The sequence below is a fragment of the Oncorhynchus gorbuscha genome, linkage group LG15, assembly GCF_021184085.1.
Source record: "Oncorhynchus gorbuscha isolate QuinsamMale2020 ecotype Even-year linkage group LG15, OgorEven_v1.0, whole genome shotgun sequence".
Taxonomy (NCBI): domain Eukaryota; kingdom Metazoa; phylum Chordata; class Actinopteri; order Salmoniformes; family Salmonidae; genus Oncorhynchus; species Oncorhynchus gorbuscha.
Window position 1 is genome coordinate 683219 of NC_060187.1, and position 22352 is coordinate 705570.

The following is a 22352-nucleotide window of genomic DNA, read 5'->3' on the forward strand; positions in this document are numbered from 1 at the left end:
TCTTCAATGCCCTTGCTGATGGAAGGAGGTTTTCACTCAAAATCTCACGATACATGGCCCCATTCATTCTTTCCTTTACACGGAGCAGTCGTCCTGGTCCCTTTGCAGAAAAACAGTCCCAAAGCATGATGTTTCCACCCCCATGCTTCACAGTAGGTATGGTGTTCTTTGGATGCAACTCAGCATTCTTTGTCCTCCAAACACGATGAGTTGAGTTTTTATCAAAAAGTTATATTTTGGTTTCATCTGACCATATGACATTCTCCCAATCTTCTTCTGGATCATCCAAATGCTCTCTAGCTAACTTCAGATGGGCCAGGACATGTACTGGCTTAAGCAGGGGGACACATCTGGCACTGCAGGATTTGAGTCCCTGGCGGTGTAGTGTGTTACTGATGGTAGGCTTAGTTACTTTGGTCCCCGCTCTCTGCAGGTCATTCACTAGGTCTCCCCCGTGTGGTTCTGGGATTTTTGCTCACCGTTCTTGTGGTCATTTTGACCCCACGGGGTGAGATCTTGCGTGAAGCCCCAAATCGAGGGAGATTATCAGTGGTCTTGTATGGCTTCCATTTCCTAATAATTGCTCCCACAGTTGATTTCTTCAAACCAAGCTGCTTACCTATTGCAGATTCAGTCTTCCCAGCCTGGTGCAGGTCTACAATTTGGTTTCTGGTGTCCTTTGACAGCTCTTTGGTCTTGGCCATAGTGAAGTTTGGAGTGTGACTGTTTGAGATTGTGGACAGGTGTCTTTTGTACTGATAACAAGTTCAAACAGGTGCCATTAATACAGGTAACAAGTGGAGGACAGAGGAGCCTCTTAAAGAAGAAGTTACAGGTCTGTGAGAGCCAGAAATCCTGCTTGTTTGTAGGTGACCAATTACTTATTTCCACCATAATTTGCAAATAAATTCATTAAAAATCCTACAGGGTGATTTTCTGGATTTTTTTTCTCATTTTGTCTGTCACAGTTGAAGTGTATCTATGATGAAAATTACAGGCCTCATCTTTTTAAGTGGGAGAACTTGCACAATTGGTGGCTGACTAAATACTTTTTTGCCCCACTGTATATGCAGATGATACACTTATACTCAGCTGGCCCCTCTACCAGATTCTGTGTTAAATGCTCTACAACAAAGCTTTCTTAGTGTCCAACAAGCTTTCTCTGCCCTTAACCTTGTTCTGAACACCTCCAAAACAAAGGTCATGTGCTTTGGTAAGGGGTGATTACTACCTCTGAGGGTTTAGAGCTTGATTTAGTCACGTCATACAAGAACTTGGGAGTATGGCTAGACGGTGCACTGTCCTTCTCTCAGCACATATCAAAGCTGCAGGCTAAAGTTAAATCTAGACCTGGTTTCCTCTATCGTAATCGCTCCTCTTTCACCCCAGCTGCCAAACTTACCCTGATTCAGATGACCATCCTACCCATGCTAGATTCCGGAGATGTAATTTATAGATCGGCAGGTGAGGGTGCTCTCGAGCGGCTAGATGTTCTTTACCATTCGGCCATCAGATTTGCCACCAATGCTCCTATAGGACACATCACTGCACTCTATACTCCTCTGTAAACTGGTCATCTCTGTATACCCGTCACAAGACCCACTGGTTGATGCTTATTTATAAAACCGTCTTAGGCCTCATTCCCCCTTATCCGAGATATCTACTGCAGCCCTCATCCTCCACATACAACACCTGTTCTGCCAGTCACATTCTGTTAAAGGTCAAGAAAGTACACACACCCCCTGGGTCGCTCGTCTTTTCAGTTCGCTGCAGCTAGCAACTGGAACGAGCTGCAACAAACACTTAAACTGGACAGTTTTATCTCAATCGCTTCATTCTAAGACTCAATCATGGACACTCTGACAGTTGTGGCTGCTTCGCGTGATGTATTGTTGTCTCTACCTTCTTGCCCTTTGTGCTGTTGTCTCTGCTCAATAATGTTTGTGCCATGTTTTGTGCTGCTACCATGTTATGTTGTGTTGCTTCCATGTTGTTGTTATGTTGCTGCCATGTTATGTTGTCATCTTAGGTCTCTCTTCATGTAGTGTTGTGCTGTCTCTCTTGTTGTGATGAGTGTTTTGTCCAATATTTTCATTGTATTTATTTTTAATCCCAGTCCCCCGTCCCCGCAGGAGGCCGTTTGCATTTTCCTAGGCCGTCATTATAAATAACAATTTGTTCTTAGCGGACTTGCCTAATTACATTTTTTTTATATCAGTCTGACAGCATAGAACATGGCTAGCTAACTAGCTGAAGACATATTTAGCCAGCTAGCTGGTTACAGCAATGCTACTTAGTTAGGCAGCTAACGTTAGCCGGCAAGCTATTTGGTTAAATAAACAAAGAGAACACAACTGTTTACCAAAGGAGATGTTAGGGTTAGTAAAGGAGTAGAAAGGATACATGGAGGTGTGTTAGGGTTAGTAAAGGAGTAGAAAGGATACACGGGGGTGATAGGGTTAGTAAAGGAGTAGAAAGGATACATGGAGGTGTGTTAGTAAAGGAGTAGTTAGGATACATGTTAGGGTTAGTAAAGGAGTAGAAAGGATACATGGAGGTGTGTTAGTAAAGGAGTAGAAAGGATACATGGGGGTGTGTTAGTAAAGGAGTAGAAATGATACATGGAGGTGTGTTAGGGTTAGTAAAGGAGTAGAAAGGATACATGGAGGTGTGTTAGTAAAGGAGTAGAAAGGATACATGGAGGTGTGTTAGGGTTAGTAAAGGAGTAGAAAGGATACATGGAGGTGTGTTAGTAAAGGAGTAGAAAGGATACATGGGGGTGTGTTAGTAAAGGAGTAGAAAGGATACATGGAGTTGTGTTAAAGTTGTAAAGGAGTAGAAAGGATACATGGAGGTGTGTTAGTAAAGGAGTAGAAAGGATACATGGGGGTGTGTTAGTAAAGGAGTAGAAAGGATACATGGGGGTGTGTTAGTAAAGGAGTAGAAAGGATACATGGGGGTGTGTTAGTAAAGAAGTAGAAAGGATACATGGAGGTGTGTTAGTAAAGGAGTAGAAAGGATACATGGAGGTGTGTTAGTAAAGGAGTAGAAAGGATACATGGAGGTGTGTTAGTAAAGGAGTAGAAAGGATACATGGGGGTGTGTTAGTAAAGGAGTAGAAAGGATACATGGAGGTGTGTTAGTAAAGGAGTAGGGATACATGGAGGTAGAAAGGATAATGGATACATGTGTTGTTAGTAAAGGAGTAGAAAGGATACATGGAGGTGTGTTAGTAAAGGAGTAGAAAGGATACATGGAGGTGTGTTAGTAAAGGAGTAGAAAGGATACATGGAGGTGTGTTAGTAAAGGAGTAGAAAGGATACATGGAGGTGTGTTAGTAAAGGAGTAGAAAGGATACATGGAGGTGTGTTAGTAAAGGAGTAGAAAGGATACATGGAGGTGTGTTAGTAAAGGAGTAGAAAGGATACATGGAGGTGTGTTAGTAAAGGCCAGGTGTTTTCTGATGAGTAGAAAGGATACATGGAGGTGTGTTAGTAAAGGAGTAGAAAGGATACATGGAGGTGTGTTAGTAAAGGAGTAGAAAGGATACATGGAGGTGTGTATCCCTCTGGAGGCCAGGTGTTTTCTGATGAGTCTCTCTGTTCCATACCAGTTAAACCCTCTGGTGGAGTGGCCGATACGGGGGAGGTGGACGCTAGCTAGGGGAGGGGAGAGAGGTGTATGAGAGGGAAATAAGGAGACAAATTAAATCTTTCATGACTCAAATCAGCATCTTTAGTGACGTGTACAGCAGAGTAAATGGTCTCTTACTCCAACTACACACACACAGACAGACAGACCGACAGACAGAGACAGACAGACAGACAGACAGACAGACAGACAGACAGACAGACAGACAGACAGACAGACAGACAGACAGACAGACAGACAGACAGACAGACAGACTACCCTTGTTAGTCTTGGCGACCCTGTAGATTTTCTGGAGTCCTTCTTCCAGAGCAGAGAGATGGATCCCTGACAGGCTGTTGTCTCTGGCTCTCTGCTGGGCCACTATCAGGGCCACCTGAGGACAGACAGACACATCAGAACAACCTGGGGACGGACGGACAGACACATCAGAACAACCTGGGGACGGACGGACAGACACATCAGAACAACCTGGGGACGGACGGACGGACCACATCACATCAGGGTCATCTGAGAACAGGAGGGTGGGAACAAATCACTCATTATACAAATCAGGTACATCATCATCATAATTGCACAGGTATCTTAATTATGTCAGAGCAGAGTGTCCCGACTCTCTGACACATGTGATTACCTTTGGGTACAGGAACATACAGGGCCTACAGAAAGCATGCATACCCCTTGACTTATTCCACATCTTGTTGTGTTACCGCCTGAATTCAAATGGATTAAACATGTCTTTTTTCTATCCCATAATGACCAAGTCATAACATGTTTTTAGATTTCTTTTGCTAATCATTGAAAATTAAATACAGAATTTTATTTATTTATTTATTTCACCTTTATTTAACCAGGTAGGCTAGTTGAGAACAAGTTCTCATTTGCAACTGCGACCTGGCCAAGATAAAGCATAGCAGTGTGAATATCTCATTTAGAGCTGTATTCACACCCCTGACTCAATACTTTGTAGAAGCACTTTTGGCAGCGATTACAGCTGTCTTTCTGGGTAAGTTTCTAGATCTTTCCATAGCTGGATTGTGCAACATTTGCACATTATTATTTTCTATCTCTGTCAAATGTTGTTGATCATTGTGATCTTCAGGTCTTGTCGTAGCCTAATGATTAGAGCGTTGGACTAGTAACCGGAAGGTTGTGAGTTCAAACCCCCGAGCCGACTGTCACGGTTCATGAATCCACTGCCTCTCTCTCTCTCTCTCTCTCTCTCTCTCTCTCTCTCTCTCTCTCTCTCTCTCTCTCTCTCTTGTGTGGGCGTGGTTCCCAATCTCGGCCTGATTGTCTGCGCCAGCTGGAACCACTTATCTTCCCTTTATATGTTCTGTAACCAGTGTTTCTTGTTGTTACTTCCCTGAGGTTGTGTCGTTACTTCCCTGAGGTTGTGTCGTGTGTCCGTGCTCATCTCTCGCCGCCCTTGTGTGGATTATCTGCTGTGCTCCTTCCTACCCATCCGGACACACTCCCCTGGATTTCTCAGCACGCTATCACCAGAAGATGCGCCCTAGTCCCTGGGTCGGATTCCGTCTGAGTACAGTCTGTCTGTCCTGTTGCTGCTGTAAACTGTATTCATTAAACCATCGTTGCTTGCATCTTGCATCCGCCTCTGTATTGTCACACCGACAAGGTACAAATCTGTCGTTCTGCCCCGAACAGGCAGTTAACCCACTGTTCCCAGACCATCATTGAAAATAAGAATGTGTTCTTAACTGACTTGCCTGGTTAAATAAAGGTAAGATTTGGCCTTGTGTTTTCGGTTGTTGTCCTGATGAAAGGTGAATCCATCTCCCATTGTCTGGTGGAAAGCAGACTGAACCAGGGTTTCCTCTAGGATTTGGCCTTGTGTTTTAGGTTGTTGTCCTGATGAAGGGTGAATCCATCTCCCAGTGTCTGGTGGAAAGCAGACTGAAGCAGGGTTTCCTTTTTGCCTGTGCTTAGCTCCATTCCATTTATTTTCTATCCTGAAAAACTCACTAGCCCTTAATGATAACAAGCATACCCATAACACTGTGCTTGAAAATGTGGAGTGTGGTACTCAGTAATGTTTTGTATTGGATTTGCCCCAAACATAACACTTTGTATTCAGGAACAAAAGGTGACATGCTTTGCCATATTTTTACAGTATTACTTTAGTCCCTTGTTGCAAACAGGGTACATGTTTTGGAGTATTTGTATTCTGTACAGGCTTCCTTCTTTTCACTCTGTCATTTAGGTTAGTATTGTGGAGTAACTACAATGTTGTTGATCCCTCCTCAGTTTTCTCCTATCACAGCCATTAAACTCTGTCATTTAGGTTAGTATTGTGGAGTAACTACAATGTTGTTGATCCCTCCTCAGTGTTCTCCTATCACAGCCATTAAACTCTGTCATTTAGGTTAGTATTGTGGAGTAACTACAATGTTGTTGATCCATCCTCAGTTTTCTCCCATCACAGCCATTAAACTCTGTACCTGTTTTAAAGTCACCATTGGCCTCATGGTGAGCAGTTTCCTTCTTCTCCAGCAACTGAGTTAGGAAGGACACCTGTATCTTTGTAGTGACTGGGTGTATTGATACACCATCCAAAGTGTAACTAATAACTGCACCATGCTCAAAGGGATATTCAATGACTGCTTTTCTTGTTGTTTTACCCATCTACCAATAGGTGCTTTTCTTGTTGTTTTACCCATCTACCAATAGGTGCTTTTCTTGTTGTTTTACCCATCTACCAATGACTGCTTTTCTTGTTGTTTTACCCATCTACCAATAGGTGCATCCCTGCTTTTCTTGTTGTTTTAATCTGTGGTGCTTTTCTTGTTGTTTTACCCATCTAACTGCTTTTGGACTGTTGTTTTACCCATCTACCAATAGGTGCTTTTCTTTGTGAGGAGTTGGAAAACATCCCTGGTCTTTGTGGTTGAATCTGTGTATGAAATTCACTGTTGGACTGAGGGACCTTACAGATAAGTGTATTTGTGGGGTACAGAGATGAGGGACCTTACAGATAATTGTATGTGTGGGGTACAGAGATGAGGGACCTTACAGATAATTGTATGTGTGGGGTACAGAGATGAGGGACCTTACAGATAATTGTATTTGTGGGGTACAGAGATGAGGGACCTTACAGATAATTGTATGTGTGGGGTACAGAGATGAGAGACCTTACAGATAATTGTATTTGTGGGGTACAGAGATGAGGTAGTCATTCAAAAATCTTGTTATTGCACACAGAGTCCATGACACTTATTATGGTAAGCACATTTTTACTCCTGAAAATGTTTAGGCTTGCCATAACAAAGGGGTTGAATACTACTTATTGACTCAAAACAATTCAGCTACACATGTTTATTAATTAGTAAAAATGTGAAAAAACACAATTCCACTTTTACATTATGGGGTATTGTGTTTATAGGCCAGTGACAAAATCTGAATTGATCCCATTTTATATGCAAGCTGTAACACAACAAAATGTGGCAAGAGTCGAGTGGTGTGAATCCTTTCTGAAGGTTCTATAGCTTTAACACTCTGGTAAGATGTTAGGGCATAGACACGTACTGTGTGTTGAGAGGGGGTGTGTGTGTGTTTATGGGATCTGAACCCACCTGAACATCAACCATTAGACCTAGAGGAAATTTCCTCATGAGGGTGACACAGACAGGTCTACGTCATCTCTGCTACACTTACCTGGTCTTGGCCATCCAGTCTGGACTGTTTATCATCCACAGGAAACAGCAACACTGATCCCAGCTCCAAGTCTGAAACAGAAAGAACTCTGATTTACTGGTGTGTAATGGCAGGACAGGTAGTACAGTCACAACGAGGTCTAAGGCACTGGAGGCCATTAGATTAGACTGGAGGCCATTAGATTAGACTGGAGGCCATTAGATTAGACTGGAGGCCATTAGATTAGACTGGAGGCCATTAGATTAGACTGGAGGCCATTAGATTAGACTGGAGGCCATTAGATTAGACTGGAGGCCATTAGATTAGACTGGAGGCCATTAGATTAGACTGGAGGCCATTAGATTAGACTGGAGGCCATTAGATTACACATTAGAACCAGGGCTGATGGAGAGCCAGTAGACAGAGACATCGAGAACATTTTTGCTATTGAGGGAATTAAGAAGCAAAATGTGGTTTTCCATTAAAATGAGAATTACTGTGAGCTAATAAAGGAGATTGCATATGTTGCAAGATAAAATAGCATTTTCCATTGATGGATAGATATCCTGATTAGCATGTACAGTACATAGCTATAAATGGCATATAATATCCTGATTGGTATGCACAGTACATAGCTATAGATATATCCTGATTGGTATGCACAGTACATAGCTATAGATATATCCTGATTGGTATGCACAGTACATAGCTATAGATATATCCTGATTAGCATGTACAATACATAGCTATAGATATATCCTAATATAATAATAATAATAATAATAATAATAATAATAATAATAATATATCCTGATTAGCATGTACAGTACATAGCTATAGATAAATCCTGATTGGTATGCACAGTACATAGCTATAGATAAATCCTGATTAGCATGCACAGTACATAGCTATAGATATATCCTGATTGGTATGCACAGTACATAGCTATAGATATATCCTGATTGGTATGCACAGTACATAGCTATAGATAAATCCTGATTAGCATGCACAGTACATAGCTATAGATATCCTGATTGGCATGTACAGTACATAGCTATAGATATCCTGATTGGCATGTACAGTACATAGCTATAGATATATCCTGATTAGCATGTACAGTACATAGCTATAGATATATCCTGATTGGCATGTACAGTACATAGCTATAGATATATCCTGATTAGCATGCACAGTACATAGCTATAGATATCCTGATTAGCATGTACAGTACATAGCTATAGATATCCTGATTAGCATGTACCGTCGTGGCCAAAAGTTTTGAGAATGACTATTAATTTGCACAAAGTTTGCTGCTTCAGTACTGAAGTATAATTTCAAGCATTTCATAAGTGTCAAAGGCTTTTATTGACAATTACATGAAGTTGATGCAGAGTGTCAATATTTGCAGTTTTGACCCTTCTTTTTCAAGACCTCTGCAATCTGCCCTGGCATGCTGTCAATTAACTTCTGGGCCACATCCTGACTGATGGCATGCTGTCAATTAACTTCTGGGCCACATCCTGACTGATGGCAGCCCATTCTTGCATAATCAATGCTTGCAGAATTTATGTTTTTTTGTTTGTCCACCCGCCTCTTGAGGATTGACCACAAGTTCTCAATGGGATTAAGGTCTGGGGAGTTTCCTGGCCATGGACCCAAAATGTTTTGTTCTCCGAGCCACTTAGTTATCACATTTGCCCTATGGCAAGGTGCTCCATCGTGCTGGAAAAGGCATTGTTCGTCACCAAACTGTTCCTGGATGGTTGGGAGAAGTTGCTCTCGGAGGATGTGTTGGTACCATTCTTTATTCATGGGTGTGTTCTTAGGCAAAATTGTGAGTGAGCCCACTCCCTTGGCTGAGAAGCAACCCCACATATGAATGGTCTCAGGATGCTTTACTGTTGGCATGACACAGGACCGATGGTAGCGCTCACCTTGTTTTCTCCGGACAAGCTTTTTTCCGGATGCCCCAAACAATCAGAGAAAATGACTTTACCCCAGTCCTCAACAGTCCAATCCCTGTACCTTTTGCAGAATATCTGTCTGTCCCTGATGTTTTTCCTGGAGAGAAGTGGCTTCTTTGCTGTCCTTCTTGACACCAGGCCATCCTCCAAAGGTCTTCTTCACAACAGTCCTGAAGCCTTCTTCACAATAAGTGAACCGCTCTCCTTGAAGTTCTTGATGCCCCGATAAATGGTTGATTTCGGTGCAATCTTACTGGCAGCAATATCCTTGCCTGTGAAGCCCTTTTTGTGCAAAGTAATGATGACGGCACGTGTTTCCTTGCAGGTAACCATGGTTGACAGAGGAAGAACAATCATTCCAAGCACTGCCCTCCTTTTGAAGCTTCCAGTCTGTTATTCGAACTCAATCAGCATGACAGAGCCTTGTCCTCGTCAACAGCCTTGTCCTCCTCAACACTCACACCTGTGTTAATGAGAGAATCACTGACATGATGTCAGCTGGTCCTTTTGTGGCAGGGCTGAAATGCAGTGGAAATGTTTTTTGGGGATTCAGTTCAATTGCATGGCAAATAGGGACTTTCCAATTAATTGCAATTCATCTGATCACTCTTCATAACATTCTGGAGTATATGCAAATTGCCATCATACAAACTGAGGCATCAGACTTTGTGAAAATTAATATTTGTGTCACTCTCAAAAACTTTTGGCCACGACTGTGCTGAATCATAAGTAAGGCTCAGGTTTTTGCAGACGCAAGGAGGTTACGGCTGATCAGAATGATATGATACAAGGTTATGATTAATAAGTTGACTGTTTATAGATGTGAAAAGGTAAAGACCGTATAGAGTTTAATTCAGGAGATGGTAACTCTTTAAAGAACCTCTCTCGTGGTGCCCCAGATCCTAATGAGTTAATTGTTACATGATGAATTTAACAATTAAACATATTTATTTAATTAGATAAATAACAGTCCTCAGATGAATGTTAAAGTCAAGTCACGACGTTGATGGGGAGGCAGGGTAGCCTAGTGGTTAGAGCATTGGACTAGTAACCGAAGGTTGCAAGATCGAATCCCCGAGCTGACAAGGTACATATCTGTCGTTCTGCCCCTGAACAGGCAGTTAACCCACTGTTCCTAGACTGTCATTGAAAATAAGAATTTGTTCTTAACTGACTTGCCTAGTTAAATAAACGTACAAATTTGATAAATAACTGTCCTCGCGACAACATATTTATTGTATCAAATGGGGGCTACATTAGCCCACAAAAGCACAGACAATTATATTTGATAGCCAACCGATGTAAATGTATCATTCTCCACATTAATGTTCGTTCCATTGTGGATCTTCCCCCCCGATAACAGAAGTATAGGAGGAAGATCCAAAGCAGCACTCGCCACTGAGCCGTGACGTCATACGGGTTCCAGAAGCAAAGTCCATATTAGAATGGAGTTGAAACCATGTAACGCTCTCTCTCGTGCCTCGTCCATTTAAATGTTTTTCCAGTGCGTTTGCCCACCGCATCAGTTCGTTAATATTCTTTTCCTTCTTTTTGTTGTTGTTGAATTTTACTCCCCGTTTTCTCCCCCATTTCGTGGTGTCCAATTGTTAGTAGCTACTATCTTCTCTCATCGCTACAACTCCCGTACGGGCTCGGGAGAGACGAAGGTTGAACCCAGAGCCTCTGGTGGCACAGCCCTTAACCACTGCGCCGCCCTGGAGGCCCACGTTAATATTCTTTAAGGAAAAAGGGTTTGTGACCCTGGACGATGTGAGCTCACCTTTCATCTTTCCAGCCAGCTCATATTGTTTACATGGTGCATCTGACCTGTTCTCCAATGCTGTGAAGAGACCACCTCTACCCCACCGGCCAGAGTCATCTACAAGATGCCAGGGCATAAACACAGACATTCACGTTTTCAATACAATGTTTTCATGTTTGTATGCGCTCTCTTTCTTTGCTGTAAGCAAGGTGAAACCAGAATGAATGTTTTAATATCAGAATGATTCCATACCAACACAGTGCACTATGATGGCATCTTCCTGGTTGGCGTAGGGGTGTGTGACATCGCCCAACACGTAGCTAATAGCAGAGTGTTCTGAATCTGTAGAGGTCACACTGAGGTCATCAGCCTCCTCCTCCTCCTCGCTCTCCACAGAGGGTAAACACAGGGACCTGTACCCACTGGACTCCCACCATGCCATCCTGTAACACAGACGCCTCAATATACCAGAACCAGAACTAGGGTCTATGTTGCAGGTGTCTATCCCACGATCAGGGTCATATTCATTAATGCACACCGTTGCAAACCATAGCAAAATATTTTGTAACAGAAACAAGTTTTCTTATTTGAAAATGTTAGTGAGTACCTCCCTGTTTCAGTCAGTTTTCTGCTGTTTGGTTTCTTGTGAAAATGACTTACTTCTTCCTGTGTTTGTTCTCCTGTAATCTCTTCCTCTTGTCCTCCTGTACTCTGGCCCTCTTAGCTGCAGCCTCCTCCCTCTCTTGCAGGTCAGTCTCAGTCAAGGCCTTCCTCTTCCTCATGGGGGCCAACAGGGGCCCGGACAGACACACCTGAGGGGGCCACTGAACATCAGCCAAGAGACATAGGTTGTCCCCCAAATTACACGCTATTCCCAATATAGTACACTACTTTAGACCAGGGCCCATAGGACTCTGTTGAAAAGTAGTGCACTATATAGGGAATAGTGTGCCCTGGGCCCATAGGATGGTCTAAAGTGGTGCACTATATAGGGAATAGTGTGCCCTGGGCCCATAGGATGGTCTAAAGTGGTGCACTATATAGGGAATAGTGTGCCCTGGGTCCATAGGCTGGTCTAAAGTGGTGCACTATATAGGGAATAGTGTGCCATGGGCCCATAGGATGGTCTAAAGTAGTGCACTATATAGGGAGTAAGGTGCCATTTGGAAGACATACTATAACCAACAGACAGACCGTATACACGGCTGAGCCAATCACAGACCATTGACAATGCATAGTCTGCCCAATTTCAATAACATAGCCTCTGTGTCTGTCTGTCTGACATTACACTCCAACAACATACCCTGTCTGTCTGTCATTACACTCCAACAACATACCCTGTCTGTCTGTCATTACACTCCAACAACATACCCTGTCTGTCTGACATTACACTCCAACAACATACCCTGTCTGTCTAACATTACACTCCAACAACATGTCTGTCTGTCTGTCTGTCTGTCTGTCTGTCTGTCTGTCTGTCTGTCTGTCTGTCTGTCTGTCTAACATTACACTCCAACAACATACCCTGTCTGTCTGTCTGACATTACACTCCAATAACATACTCTGTCTGTCTGTCTGTCTGTCTGTCTGTCTGTCTGTCTGTCTGTCTGTCTGTCTGTCTGTCTGTCTGTCTGTCTGTCTGTCTGTCTGTCTGTCTGTCTGTCTGTCTGTCTGTCTGTCTGTCTGTCTGTCTGTCTGTCTGACATTACACTCCAATAACATACCCTGTCTGTCTGTCTGACATTACACTCCAACAACATACCCTGTCTGTCTGTCTGTCTAACATTACACTCCAACAACATACCCTGTCTGTCTGTCTAACATTACACTCCAACAACATACCCTGTCTGTCTAACATTACATTACACTCCAACAACATTGTCCTGTCTGTCTGTCTTACACTCTTGTCTGTCTGTCTGTCTGTCTGTCTGTCTGTCTGTCTGTCTGTCTGTCTGTCTGTCTGTCTGTCTGTCTGTCTGTCTGTCTGTCTGTCTGTCTGTCTGTCTGACATTACACTCCAATAACATACCCTGTCTGTCTGTCTGACATTACACTCCAACAACATACCCTGTCTGTCTAACATTACACTCCAACAACATACCCTGTCTGTCTGTCTAACATTACACTCCAACAACATACCCTGTCTGTCTGTCTGACATTACACTCCAACAACATACCCTGTCTGTCTAACATTACACTCCAACAACATTGTCTGTCTGTCTGTCTGTCTGTCTGTCTGTCTGTCTGTCTGTCTGTCTGTCTGTCTGTCTGTCTGTCTGTCTGTCTGTCTGTCTGTCTGTCTAACATTACACTCCAACAACATACCCTGTCTGTCTGTCTGTCTGTCTGTCTGTCTGTCTGTCTGTCTGTCTGTCTGTCTGTCTGTCTGTCTGTCTGTCTGTCTGTCTGTCTGTCTGTCTGTCTGTCTGTCATTACACTCCAATAACATACCCTGTCTGTCTGTCTGACATTACACTCCAACAACATACCCTGTCTGTCTGTCTGTCTGTCTAACATTACACTCCAACAACATACCCTGTCTGTCTGTCTAACATTACACTCCAACAACATACCCTGTCTGTCTGTCTGACATTACACTCCAACAACATACCCTGTCTGTCTGTCTAACATTACACTCCAACAACATACCCTGTCTGTCTGTCTGTCTGTCTGTCTGTCTGTCTGTCTAACATTACACTCCAACAACATACCCTGTCTGTCTGTCTGTCTAACATTACACTCCAACAACATACCCTGTCTGTCTGTCTAACATTACACTCCAACAACATACCCTGTCTGTCTGACATTACACTCCAACAACATACCCTGTCTGTCTAACATTACACTCCAACAACATACCCTGTCTGTCTAACATTACACTCCAACAACATACCCTGTCTGTCTGTCTAACATTACACTCCAACAACATACCCTGTCTGTCTGACATTACACTCCAACAACATACCCTGTCTGTCTAACATTACACTCCAACAACATACCCTGTCTGTCTGACATTACACTCCAACAACATACCCTGTCTGTCTGACATTACACTCCAACAACATACCCTGTCTGTCTGTCTAACATTACACTCCAACAACATACCCTGTCTGTCTGTCTAACATTACACTCCAACAACATACCCTGTCTGTCTGTCTGACATTACACTCCAACAACATACCCTGTCTGTCTGTCTGTCTGTCTGACATTACACTCCAAAAACATACCCTGTCTGTCTGTATGTCTGTCTGTCTGTCTAACATTACACTCCAACAACATACCCTGTCTGTCTGTCTAACATTACACTCCAACAACATACCCTGTCTGTCTGTCTAACATTACACTCCAACAACATACCCTGTCTGTCTGTCTAACATTACACTCCAACAACATACCCTGTCTGTCTGTCTAACATTACACTCCAACAACATACCCTGTCTGTCTGACATTACACTCCAACAACATACCCTGTCTGTCTGACATTACACTCCAACAACATACCCTGTCTGTCTGACATTACACTCCAACAACATACCCTGTCTGTCTAACATTACACTCCAACAACATACCCTGTCTGTCTAACATTACACTCCAACAACATACCCTGTCTGTCTGACATTACACTCCAACAACATACCCTGTCTGTCTGACATTACACTCCAACAACATACCCTGTCTGTCTAACATTACACTCCAACAACATACCCTGTCTGTCTGTCTAACATTACACTCCAACAACATACCCTGTCTGTCTGACATTACACTCCAACAACATACCCTGTCTGTCTGACATTACACTCCAACAACATACCCTGTCTGTCTGACATTACACTCCAACAACATACCCTGTCTGTCTAACATTACACTCCAACAACATACCCTGTCTGTCTGTCTGTCTGACATTACACTCCAACAACATACCCTGTCTGTCTGACATTACACTCCAACAATATACCCTGTCTGTCTGTCTAACATTACACTCCAACAACATACCCTGTCTGTCTAACATTACACTCAGTGCTACTAGTGAAAGGTGTAGAATAAAGATGTCATATTTCTATGTTTGTGAGTAATGATGTTAGTCATTAGCCCACCATCACACTAGTCTAGTAGAGTAGAGGTGAGGAGACGGTCACAGAGTCTTACTTCATCGTTGTGTCGTGTCGCTCGTCTCTCTCCTCCTCCTCCTGCCTCTTCCTCCAGGAGACGACTGAAGGTCCTCTGGTCCTCAGAGCTCACCTCCCGGGAGTAATCCCTCCCTTCAAAGTAGTACATGTGGTCTGGACAGGGAGAGAGACAGGGAGAGGGAGGGAGACAGGGAGAGAGGGGGAGACAGGGAGAGACAGGGAGAGAGGGAGAGAGGGGGAGACAGGGAGAGAGGGGGAGACAGGGAGAGAGGGGGAGAGGGAGAGAGGGGGAGACAGGGAGAGAGGGGGAGACAGGGAGAGAGAGGGAGAGGGAGAGAGGGGAGACAGGGAGAGAGAGGAGAGACAGGGAGACAGGGAGAGAGGGGGAGACAGGGAGAGGGGAGACAGGGAGAGAGGGGGAGAGGGGGAGACAGGGAGAGAGGGGGAGACAGGGAGAGAGGGGGAGACAGGGAGAGAGGGGGAGACAGGGAGAGAGAGGGAGACAGGGAGAGAGAGGGAGACAGGGAGAGAGGGAGACAGGGAGAGAGAGGGAGAGAGAGGGAGACAGGGGGGGAGAGAGGGAGAGCAAGGGAGAGGGAGAGAGGGAGACAGGGAGAGAGAGAGACAGGGAGAGAGAGGGACAAAAAGAGGGACAGGGAGAGAGGGACAGGGAGAGAGACAGAGAGAGAGACAGAGAGACAGAAACAGGGAGAGAGAGAGACAGGGAGAGAGAGAGAGAGACAGGAGAGAGAGAGACAGGGAGAGAGAGACAGGGAGAGAGAGAGAGACAGAGACAGGGAGAGAGAGAGAGACAGGGAGAGAGAGACAGGGAGAGAGAGAGAAGACAGGGAGAGAGAGAGGGACAGGGAGAGAGAGAGGGACAGGGGAGAGAGAGAGGACAGACAGAAGAGACAGGGAGAGACAGGGGAGAGAGAGACAGGGAGAGAGAGGGACAGACAGAGAGGGAGAGAGACAGGGAGGAGAGAGAGACAGGAGAGAGAGAGAGACAGGGAGAGAGAGACAGGGACAGAGAGACAGGGAGAGAGAGAGACAGGAGAGGGAGAGAGAGAGACAGGGAGAGAGAGAGACAGGGAGAGAGAGACAGGGAGAGACAGGGACAGACAGACAGGGAGAGAGAGACAGGGAGAGAGAGAGGAGAGAGAGAGAGGACAGGGAGAGAGAGAGACAGGGAGAGAGAGGGACAGGGAGAGAGAGAGAGAGACAGGGAGAGAGAGACAGGGACAGACAGACAAAAAGAGGGGGAGAGAGGGAGAGACAGGGACAGGAGAGAGAGAGGAGAGAGAGAGAGAGAGAGGGAGAGACAGGGGAGAGAGAGAGACAGGAGACAGGGGAGAGAGGAGAGAGAGACAGGACAGAGAGAGAGAGAGAGAGAGGGACAGGGAGAGAGAGACAGGACAGGGGACAGACAGGGAGACAGAGAGAGACAGGGAGACAGACAGGAGAGAGACAGGGAGAGAGAGACAGGGAGAGAGAGAGAGACAGGGAGAGAGAGAGAGACAGGGAGAGAGAGACAGGGAGAGAGAGAAGACAGGGAGAGAGAGAGACAGGGAGAGAGAGACAGGGGGAGAGAGACAGGGAGAGAGGGAGAGAGAGACAGGGAGAGAGAGACAGGGAGAGAGAGGGAGAGACAGGGAGAGAGAGAGGAGACAGGGAGAGAGAGGGAGACAGGGAGAGAGAGAGACAGGAGAGAGGGACAGGGAGAGAGAGGAGACAGGGAGAGAGAGACAGGGACAGGAGAGAGACAGGGAGAGAGAGAGAGAGAGAGAGACAGGAGAGAGAGAGAGAGAGACAGGGAGAGAGAGAGAGACAGGGAGAGAGAGAGACAGGGAGAGAGAGAGACAGGGAGAGAGAGAGAGACAGGGAGAGAGAGAGAGACAGGGAGAGAGAGAGAGACAGGGAGAGAGAAAGGGAGAGAGAGAGACAGAGAGAAGACAGGGAGAGAGAGGGAGACAGAGAGAGAGAGAGACAGGACAGGGAGAGAGAGAGACAGAGACAGGGAGAGAGAGAGAGAGACAGGGAGAGAGAGACAGGGAGAGAGAGAGAGACAGGGAGAGAGAGAGAGACAGAGAGAGGGGGAGACAGGGAGAGAGACAGGGAGAGAGGGGAGACAGGGAGAGAGGGGAGACAGGGAGAGAGACAGGGAGAGAGAGAGAGAGAGACAGGGAGAGGGACAGGGAGAGAGACAGGGAGAGAGAGACAGGAGACAGGGAGAGAGAGGGGAGACAGGGAGAGAGAGACAGGGACAGGGAGAGAGAGGGAGACAGGGAGAGAGACAGGGAGAGAGAGGAGAGACAGAGAGGAGGGAGACAGGGGGGAGAGAGGGAGAGCAAGGGAGAGAGAGGGAGACAGGGAGAGAGAGAGACAGGGAGAGAGACAAAAAGAGGGACAGGGAGAGAGGGACAGGGAGAGAGACAGAGAGAGAGACAGAGAGACAGAAACAGGGAGAGAGAGAGACAGGGAGAGAGAGAGACAGGGAGAGAGAGAGACAGGGAGAGAGAGACAGGGAGAGAGAGAGACAGAGACAGGGAGAGAGAGAGAGACAGGGAGAGAGAGAAAGACAGGGAGAGAGAGAAAGACAGGGAGAGAGAGAGGGACAGGGGAGAGAGAGAGGGACAGGGGAGAGAGAGGGACAGGGACAGAAAGAGGGACAGGGAGAGACGGAGGGAGAGAGACAGGGAGAGAGACAGGGGGAGAGAGAGAGACAGGGAGGGAGACAGGGAGACAGAGAGAGAGAGACAGGGAGAGAGAGACAGGGACAGACAGACAGGGAGAGAGAGAGACAGGGAGAGAGAGAGAGACCGGGAGAGAGAGAGACAGTGAGAGAGAGAGACAGTGAGAGACAGGGACAGACAGACAGGGAGAGAGAGACAGGAGAGACAGGGAGAGAGAGACAGGGACAGGGAGAGAGAGAGACAGGGAGGAGAGGGAGACAGAGAGACAGGGAGAGAGGGGGAGACAGGGGGAGACAGGGACAGAGAGAGGACAGGGAGACAGGGAGAGAGAGAGACAGGGAGAGAGAGGGAGAGAGAGGGAGACAGGGGGAGAGAGAGAGAGCAGGGAGAGACAGAGAGGGAGACAGGGAGAGAGAGAGACAGGGAGAGAGGGGGACAGGGAGAGAGGGACAGGGAGAGAGACAGAGAGAGAGACAGAGAGACAGAAGCAGGGAGAGAGAGAGACAGGGAGAGAGAGAGACAGGGAGAGAGAGAGACAGGGAGAGAGAGAGGAGAGAGAGACAGAGAGAGAGAGAGACAGGGAGAGAGAGAGAGACAGGGAGAGAGAGAAAGACAGGGAGAGAGAAAGGGACAGGGGAGAGAGAGAGGGACAGGGACAAAAAGAGGGACAGGGAGAGATGGAGGGAGAGAGACAGGGAGAGAGACAGGGGGAGAGAGGGACAAAAAGAGGGACAGGGAGAGAGGGACAGGGAGAGAGACAGAGAGAGAGACAGAGAGACAGAAACAGGGAGAGAGAGAGACAGGGAGAGAGAGAGACAGGGAGAGAGAGAGACAGGGAGAGAGAGACAGGGAGAGAGAGAGACAGAGACAGGGAGAGAGAGAAAGACAGGGAGAGAGAGAAAGACAGGGAGAGAGAGAGGGACAGGGGAGAGAGAGAGGGACAGGGGAGAGAGAGAGGGACAGGGACAAAAAGAGGGACAGGGAGAGACGGAGGGAGAGAGACAGGGGGAGAGACAGGGAGGGAGACAGGGAGACAGAGAGAGAGAGACAGGGAGAGAGAGACAGGGACAGACAGACAGGGAGAGAGAGAGACAGGGAGAGAGAGAGAGACCGGGAGAGAGAGAGAGAGACAGTGAGAGAGAGAGACAGTGAGAGACAGGGACAGACAGACAGGGAGAGAGAGACAGGGAGTGAGAGACAGGGAGAGAGAGACAGGGAGAGAGAGACCAGGACAGACAGACAGGGAGAGAGAGAGACAGGGAGAGAGAGAGACAGGGAGAGAGAGAGAGACAGGGAGAGAGAGGGAGACAGAGAGGGAGACAGGGAGAGAGGGGGAGACAGGGAGAGAGGGGGAGACAGGGAGAGAGAGGGAGACAGGGAGAGAGAGGGAGACAGGGAGAGAGAGGGAGACAGGGGGGGAGAGAGGGAGAGGGAGACAGGGAGAGAGAGAGACAGGGAGAGAGAGGGACAAAAATAGGGACAGGGAGAGAGACAGAGAGAGAGAAGCAGGGAGAGAGAGAGACAGGGAGAGAGAGAGACAGGGAGAGAGAGACAGGGAGAGAGAGAGACAGAGACAGGGAGAGAGAGAGAGACAGGGAGAGAGAGAGAGACAGGGAGAGAGAGAGAGAGACAGGGAGAGAGAGAAAGACAGGGAGAGAGAAAGGGACAGGGGAGAGAGAGAGGGACAGGGACAAAAAGAGGGACAGGGAGAGATGGAGGGAGAGAGACAGGGAGAGAGACAGGGGGAGAGAGAGAGAGACAGGGAGGGAGACAGGGAGACAGAGAGAGAGAGAGGGACAGGGAGAGAGAGACAGGGAGAGAGAGACAGGGACAGACAGACAGGGAGAGAGAGAGACAGGGAGAGAGAGAGAGACAGGGAGAGAGAGAGAGAGACAGGGAGAGAGAGATACAGGGAGAGAGAGAGAGAGACAGTGAGAGAGAGAGACAGTGAGAGAGACAGGGAGAGAGAGACAGGGAGTGAGAGACAGGGAGTGAGAGACAGGGAGAGAGAGACAGGGAGAGAGAGAGACAGGGAGAGAGAGAGACAGGGAGAGAGACAGGGAGAGAGAGAGACAGGGAGAAAGAGAGAGACAGGGAGAGAGAGAGAGACGGGGAGAGAGCAAGACAGGGAGACAGTGAGAGACAGGGAGAGAGAGAGAGACAGGGAGAGAGAGAGAGACGGGGAGAGAGAGAGAGACAGGGAGAGAGCGAGAGAGAGACAGGGAGAGAGAGAGAGACAGGGAGAGAGCGAGAGAGAGACAGGGAGACAGGGAGAGAGAGAGACAGGGAGAGAGAGAAACAGGGAGAGAGAGAAACAGGGAGAGAGAGAAACAGGGAGAGAGAGAGACAGGGAGAGAGAGAGAGACAGGGAGAGAGAGATAGACAGGGAGAGAGAGAGAGAGGGAGAGAGAGGGAGAGAGAGAGAGAGAGGGACATAGAGAGAGACAGGGAGAGAGAGAGACAGGGAGAGAGAGAGACAGGGAGAGAGAAAGAGACAGGGAGAGAGAGAGACAGGGACAGAGAGAGAGACAGGGAGAGAGAAACAGGGAGAGAGAGAGAGACAGGGAGAGAGACAGGGAGAGAGAGAGAGACAGGGAGAGAGAGAGAGACAGGGAGAGAGAGAGAGACAGGGAGAGAGAGAGAGACAGGGAGAGAGAGAAACAGGGAGAGAGAGAGACAGGGAGAGAGAGAGAGACAGGGAGAGAGAGAAACAGGGAGAGAGAGACAGGGAGAGAGAGAGACAGGGAGAGAGAGAGAGACAGGGAGAGAGAGAGAGACAGGGAGAGAGAGAGAGACAGGGAGAGGGAGAAACAGGGAGAGGGAGAGAGACAGGGAGAGAGAGAGACAGGGAGAGAGAGACAGGGAGAGAGAAACAGGGAGAGAGAGAGAGAGAGAGGGAGAGAGAGAGAGAGAGAGGGACAGAGAGAGAGAGAGACAGAGAGAGAGAGAAACAGGGAGAGAGAGAAACAGGGAGAGAGAGAGACAGGGAGAGAGAGAAACAGGGAGAGAGAGAAACAGGGAGAGAGAGAGACAGAGAGAGAGAGGGACAGGGAGAGAGAGAGGGACAGGGAGAGAGAGAGAGACAGGGAGAGAGAGACAGGGAGAGAGAGACAGGGAGAGAGAAACAGAGTGACAGGGAGAGAAACAGAGTGACAGGGAGAGAGAGAGAGAGAGAGAGAGACAGGGAGAGAGAGAGAGAGAGACAGGGAGAGAGAGAGAGACAGGGAGAGAGAGAGAGACAGGGAGAGAGGGGGGAGACAGGGAGAGAGAGAGACAGGAGAGAGAGAGAGACAGGGAGAGAGAGAGAGACAGGGAGAGAGAGAGAGACAGGGAGAGAGAGAGAGACAGGGAGAGAGAGAGAGACAGGGAGAGAGGGGGAGACAGGGAGAGAGAGAGACAGGAGAGAGCGAGAGACAGGAGAGAGCGAGAGACAGGGAGAGAGAGAGACAGGGAGAGAGGGGGAGACAGGGAGAGAGAGAGACAGGAGAGAGAGAGAGACAGGGAGAGAGAGAGAGACAGGGAGAGAGGGGGAGACAGGGAGAGAGAGAGACAGGAGAGAGAGAGAGACAGGGAGAGAGAGAGAGACAGGGAGAGAGAGAGAGAGACAGGGAGAGAGAGAGAGACAGGGAGAGAGAGAGAGACAGGGAGAGAGGGGGAGACAGGGAGAGAGAGAGACAGGAGAGAGAGAGAGACAGGGAGAGAGAGAGAGACAGGGAGAGAGAGAGAGACAGGGAGAGAGGGGGAGACAGGGAGAGAGAGAGAGACAGGGAGAGAGGGGGAGACAGGGAGAGAGGGGGAGACAGGGAGAGAGAGAGACAGGGAGAGAGAGAGACAGGGAGAGAGACAGGGAGAGAGAGAGAGACAGGGAGAGAGAGAGAGAAAGGGAGAGAGAGAGAGAGAGACAGGGAGAGGGGAAAACATTAATAAATAAAGATGTGTTATTGTCATATATAGAAGACTCAGTGTAATGTGTTGTTTTAGAGGCTCAGCCATAAGTAATACAGCAACTCTGGAGCAAATCAGGATTAAGTGATTTGCTCGGGTATTCGAACCAATAACCTTTTGGTTACTGGCCCAACGTTCTAACCACTAGGCTACCTGCTGGTTACTGGCCCAACGTTCTAACCACTAGGCTACCTGCTGGTTACTGGCCCAAATCTAACCACACGGCTACCTGCTGGTTACTAGTCCAACACTCTAACCACTAGGCTACCTGCTGGTTACTGGCCCAACGTTCTAACCACTAGGCTACATTTTGGTTACTGGCCCAAAGTTCTAACCACTAGGCTACCTGCTGGTTACTGTCCAACACTCTAACCACTAGGCTACCTGCTGGTTACTAGTCCAACACTCTAACCACTAGGCTACCTGCTGGTTACTGGCCCAACACTCTAACCACTAGGCTACCTGCTGGTTACTGGCCCAACACTCTAACCACTAGGCTACCTGCTGGTTACTGGCCCAACACTCTAACCACTAGGCTACCTGCTGGTTACTGGCCCAA

At 47.3% G+C, this 22352-nt stretch overlaps 1 protein-coding gene across 3 annotated transcripts in view; it reads right to left on the reverse strand.

The window, feature by feature from the left end:
* The window catches only part of chd1l (chromodomain helicase DNA binding protein 1-like), a 66162-nt gene that overhangs the window by 8884 nt on the left and 34926 nt on the right, over window positions 1–22352 (reverse strand). For all 3 annotated transcript variants that reach the window (XM_046299895.1, XM_046299897.1, XM_046299896.1), the window contains exons 16-22: window positions 15175–15308; window positions 11689–11840; window positions 11281–11471; window positions 11047–11145; window positions 7324–7394; window positions 3910–4024; window positions 3551–3659 (exon numbers count right to left, since the gene is read on the reverse strand). In XM_046299895.1, the coding sequence (XP_046155851.1) occupies window positions 3551–3659; window positions 3910–4024; window positions 7324–7394; window positions 11047–11145; window positions 11281–11471; window positions 11689–11840; window positions 15175–15308 (871 nt within the window). The remainder of the gene's footprint in view (window positions 1–3550; window positions 3660–3909; window positions 4025–7323; window positions 7395–11046; window positions 11146–11280; window positions 11472–11688; window positions 11841–15174; window positions 15309–22352) is intronic.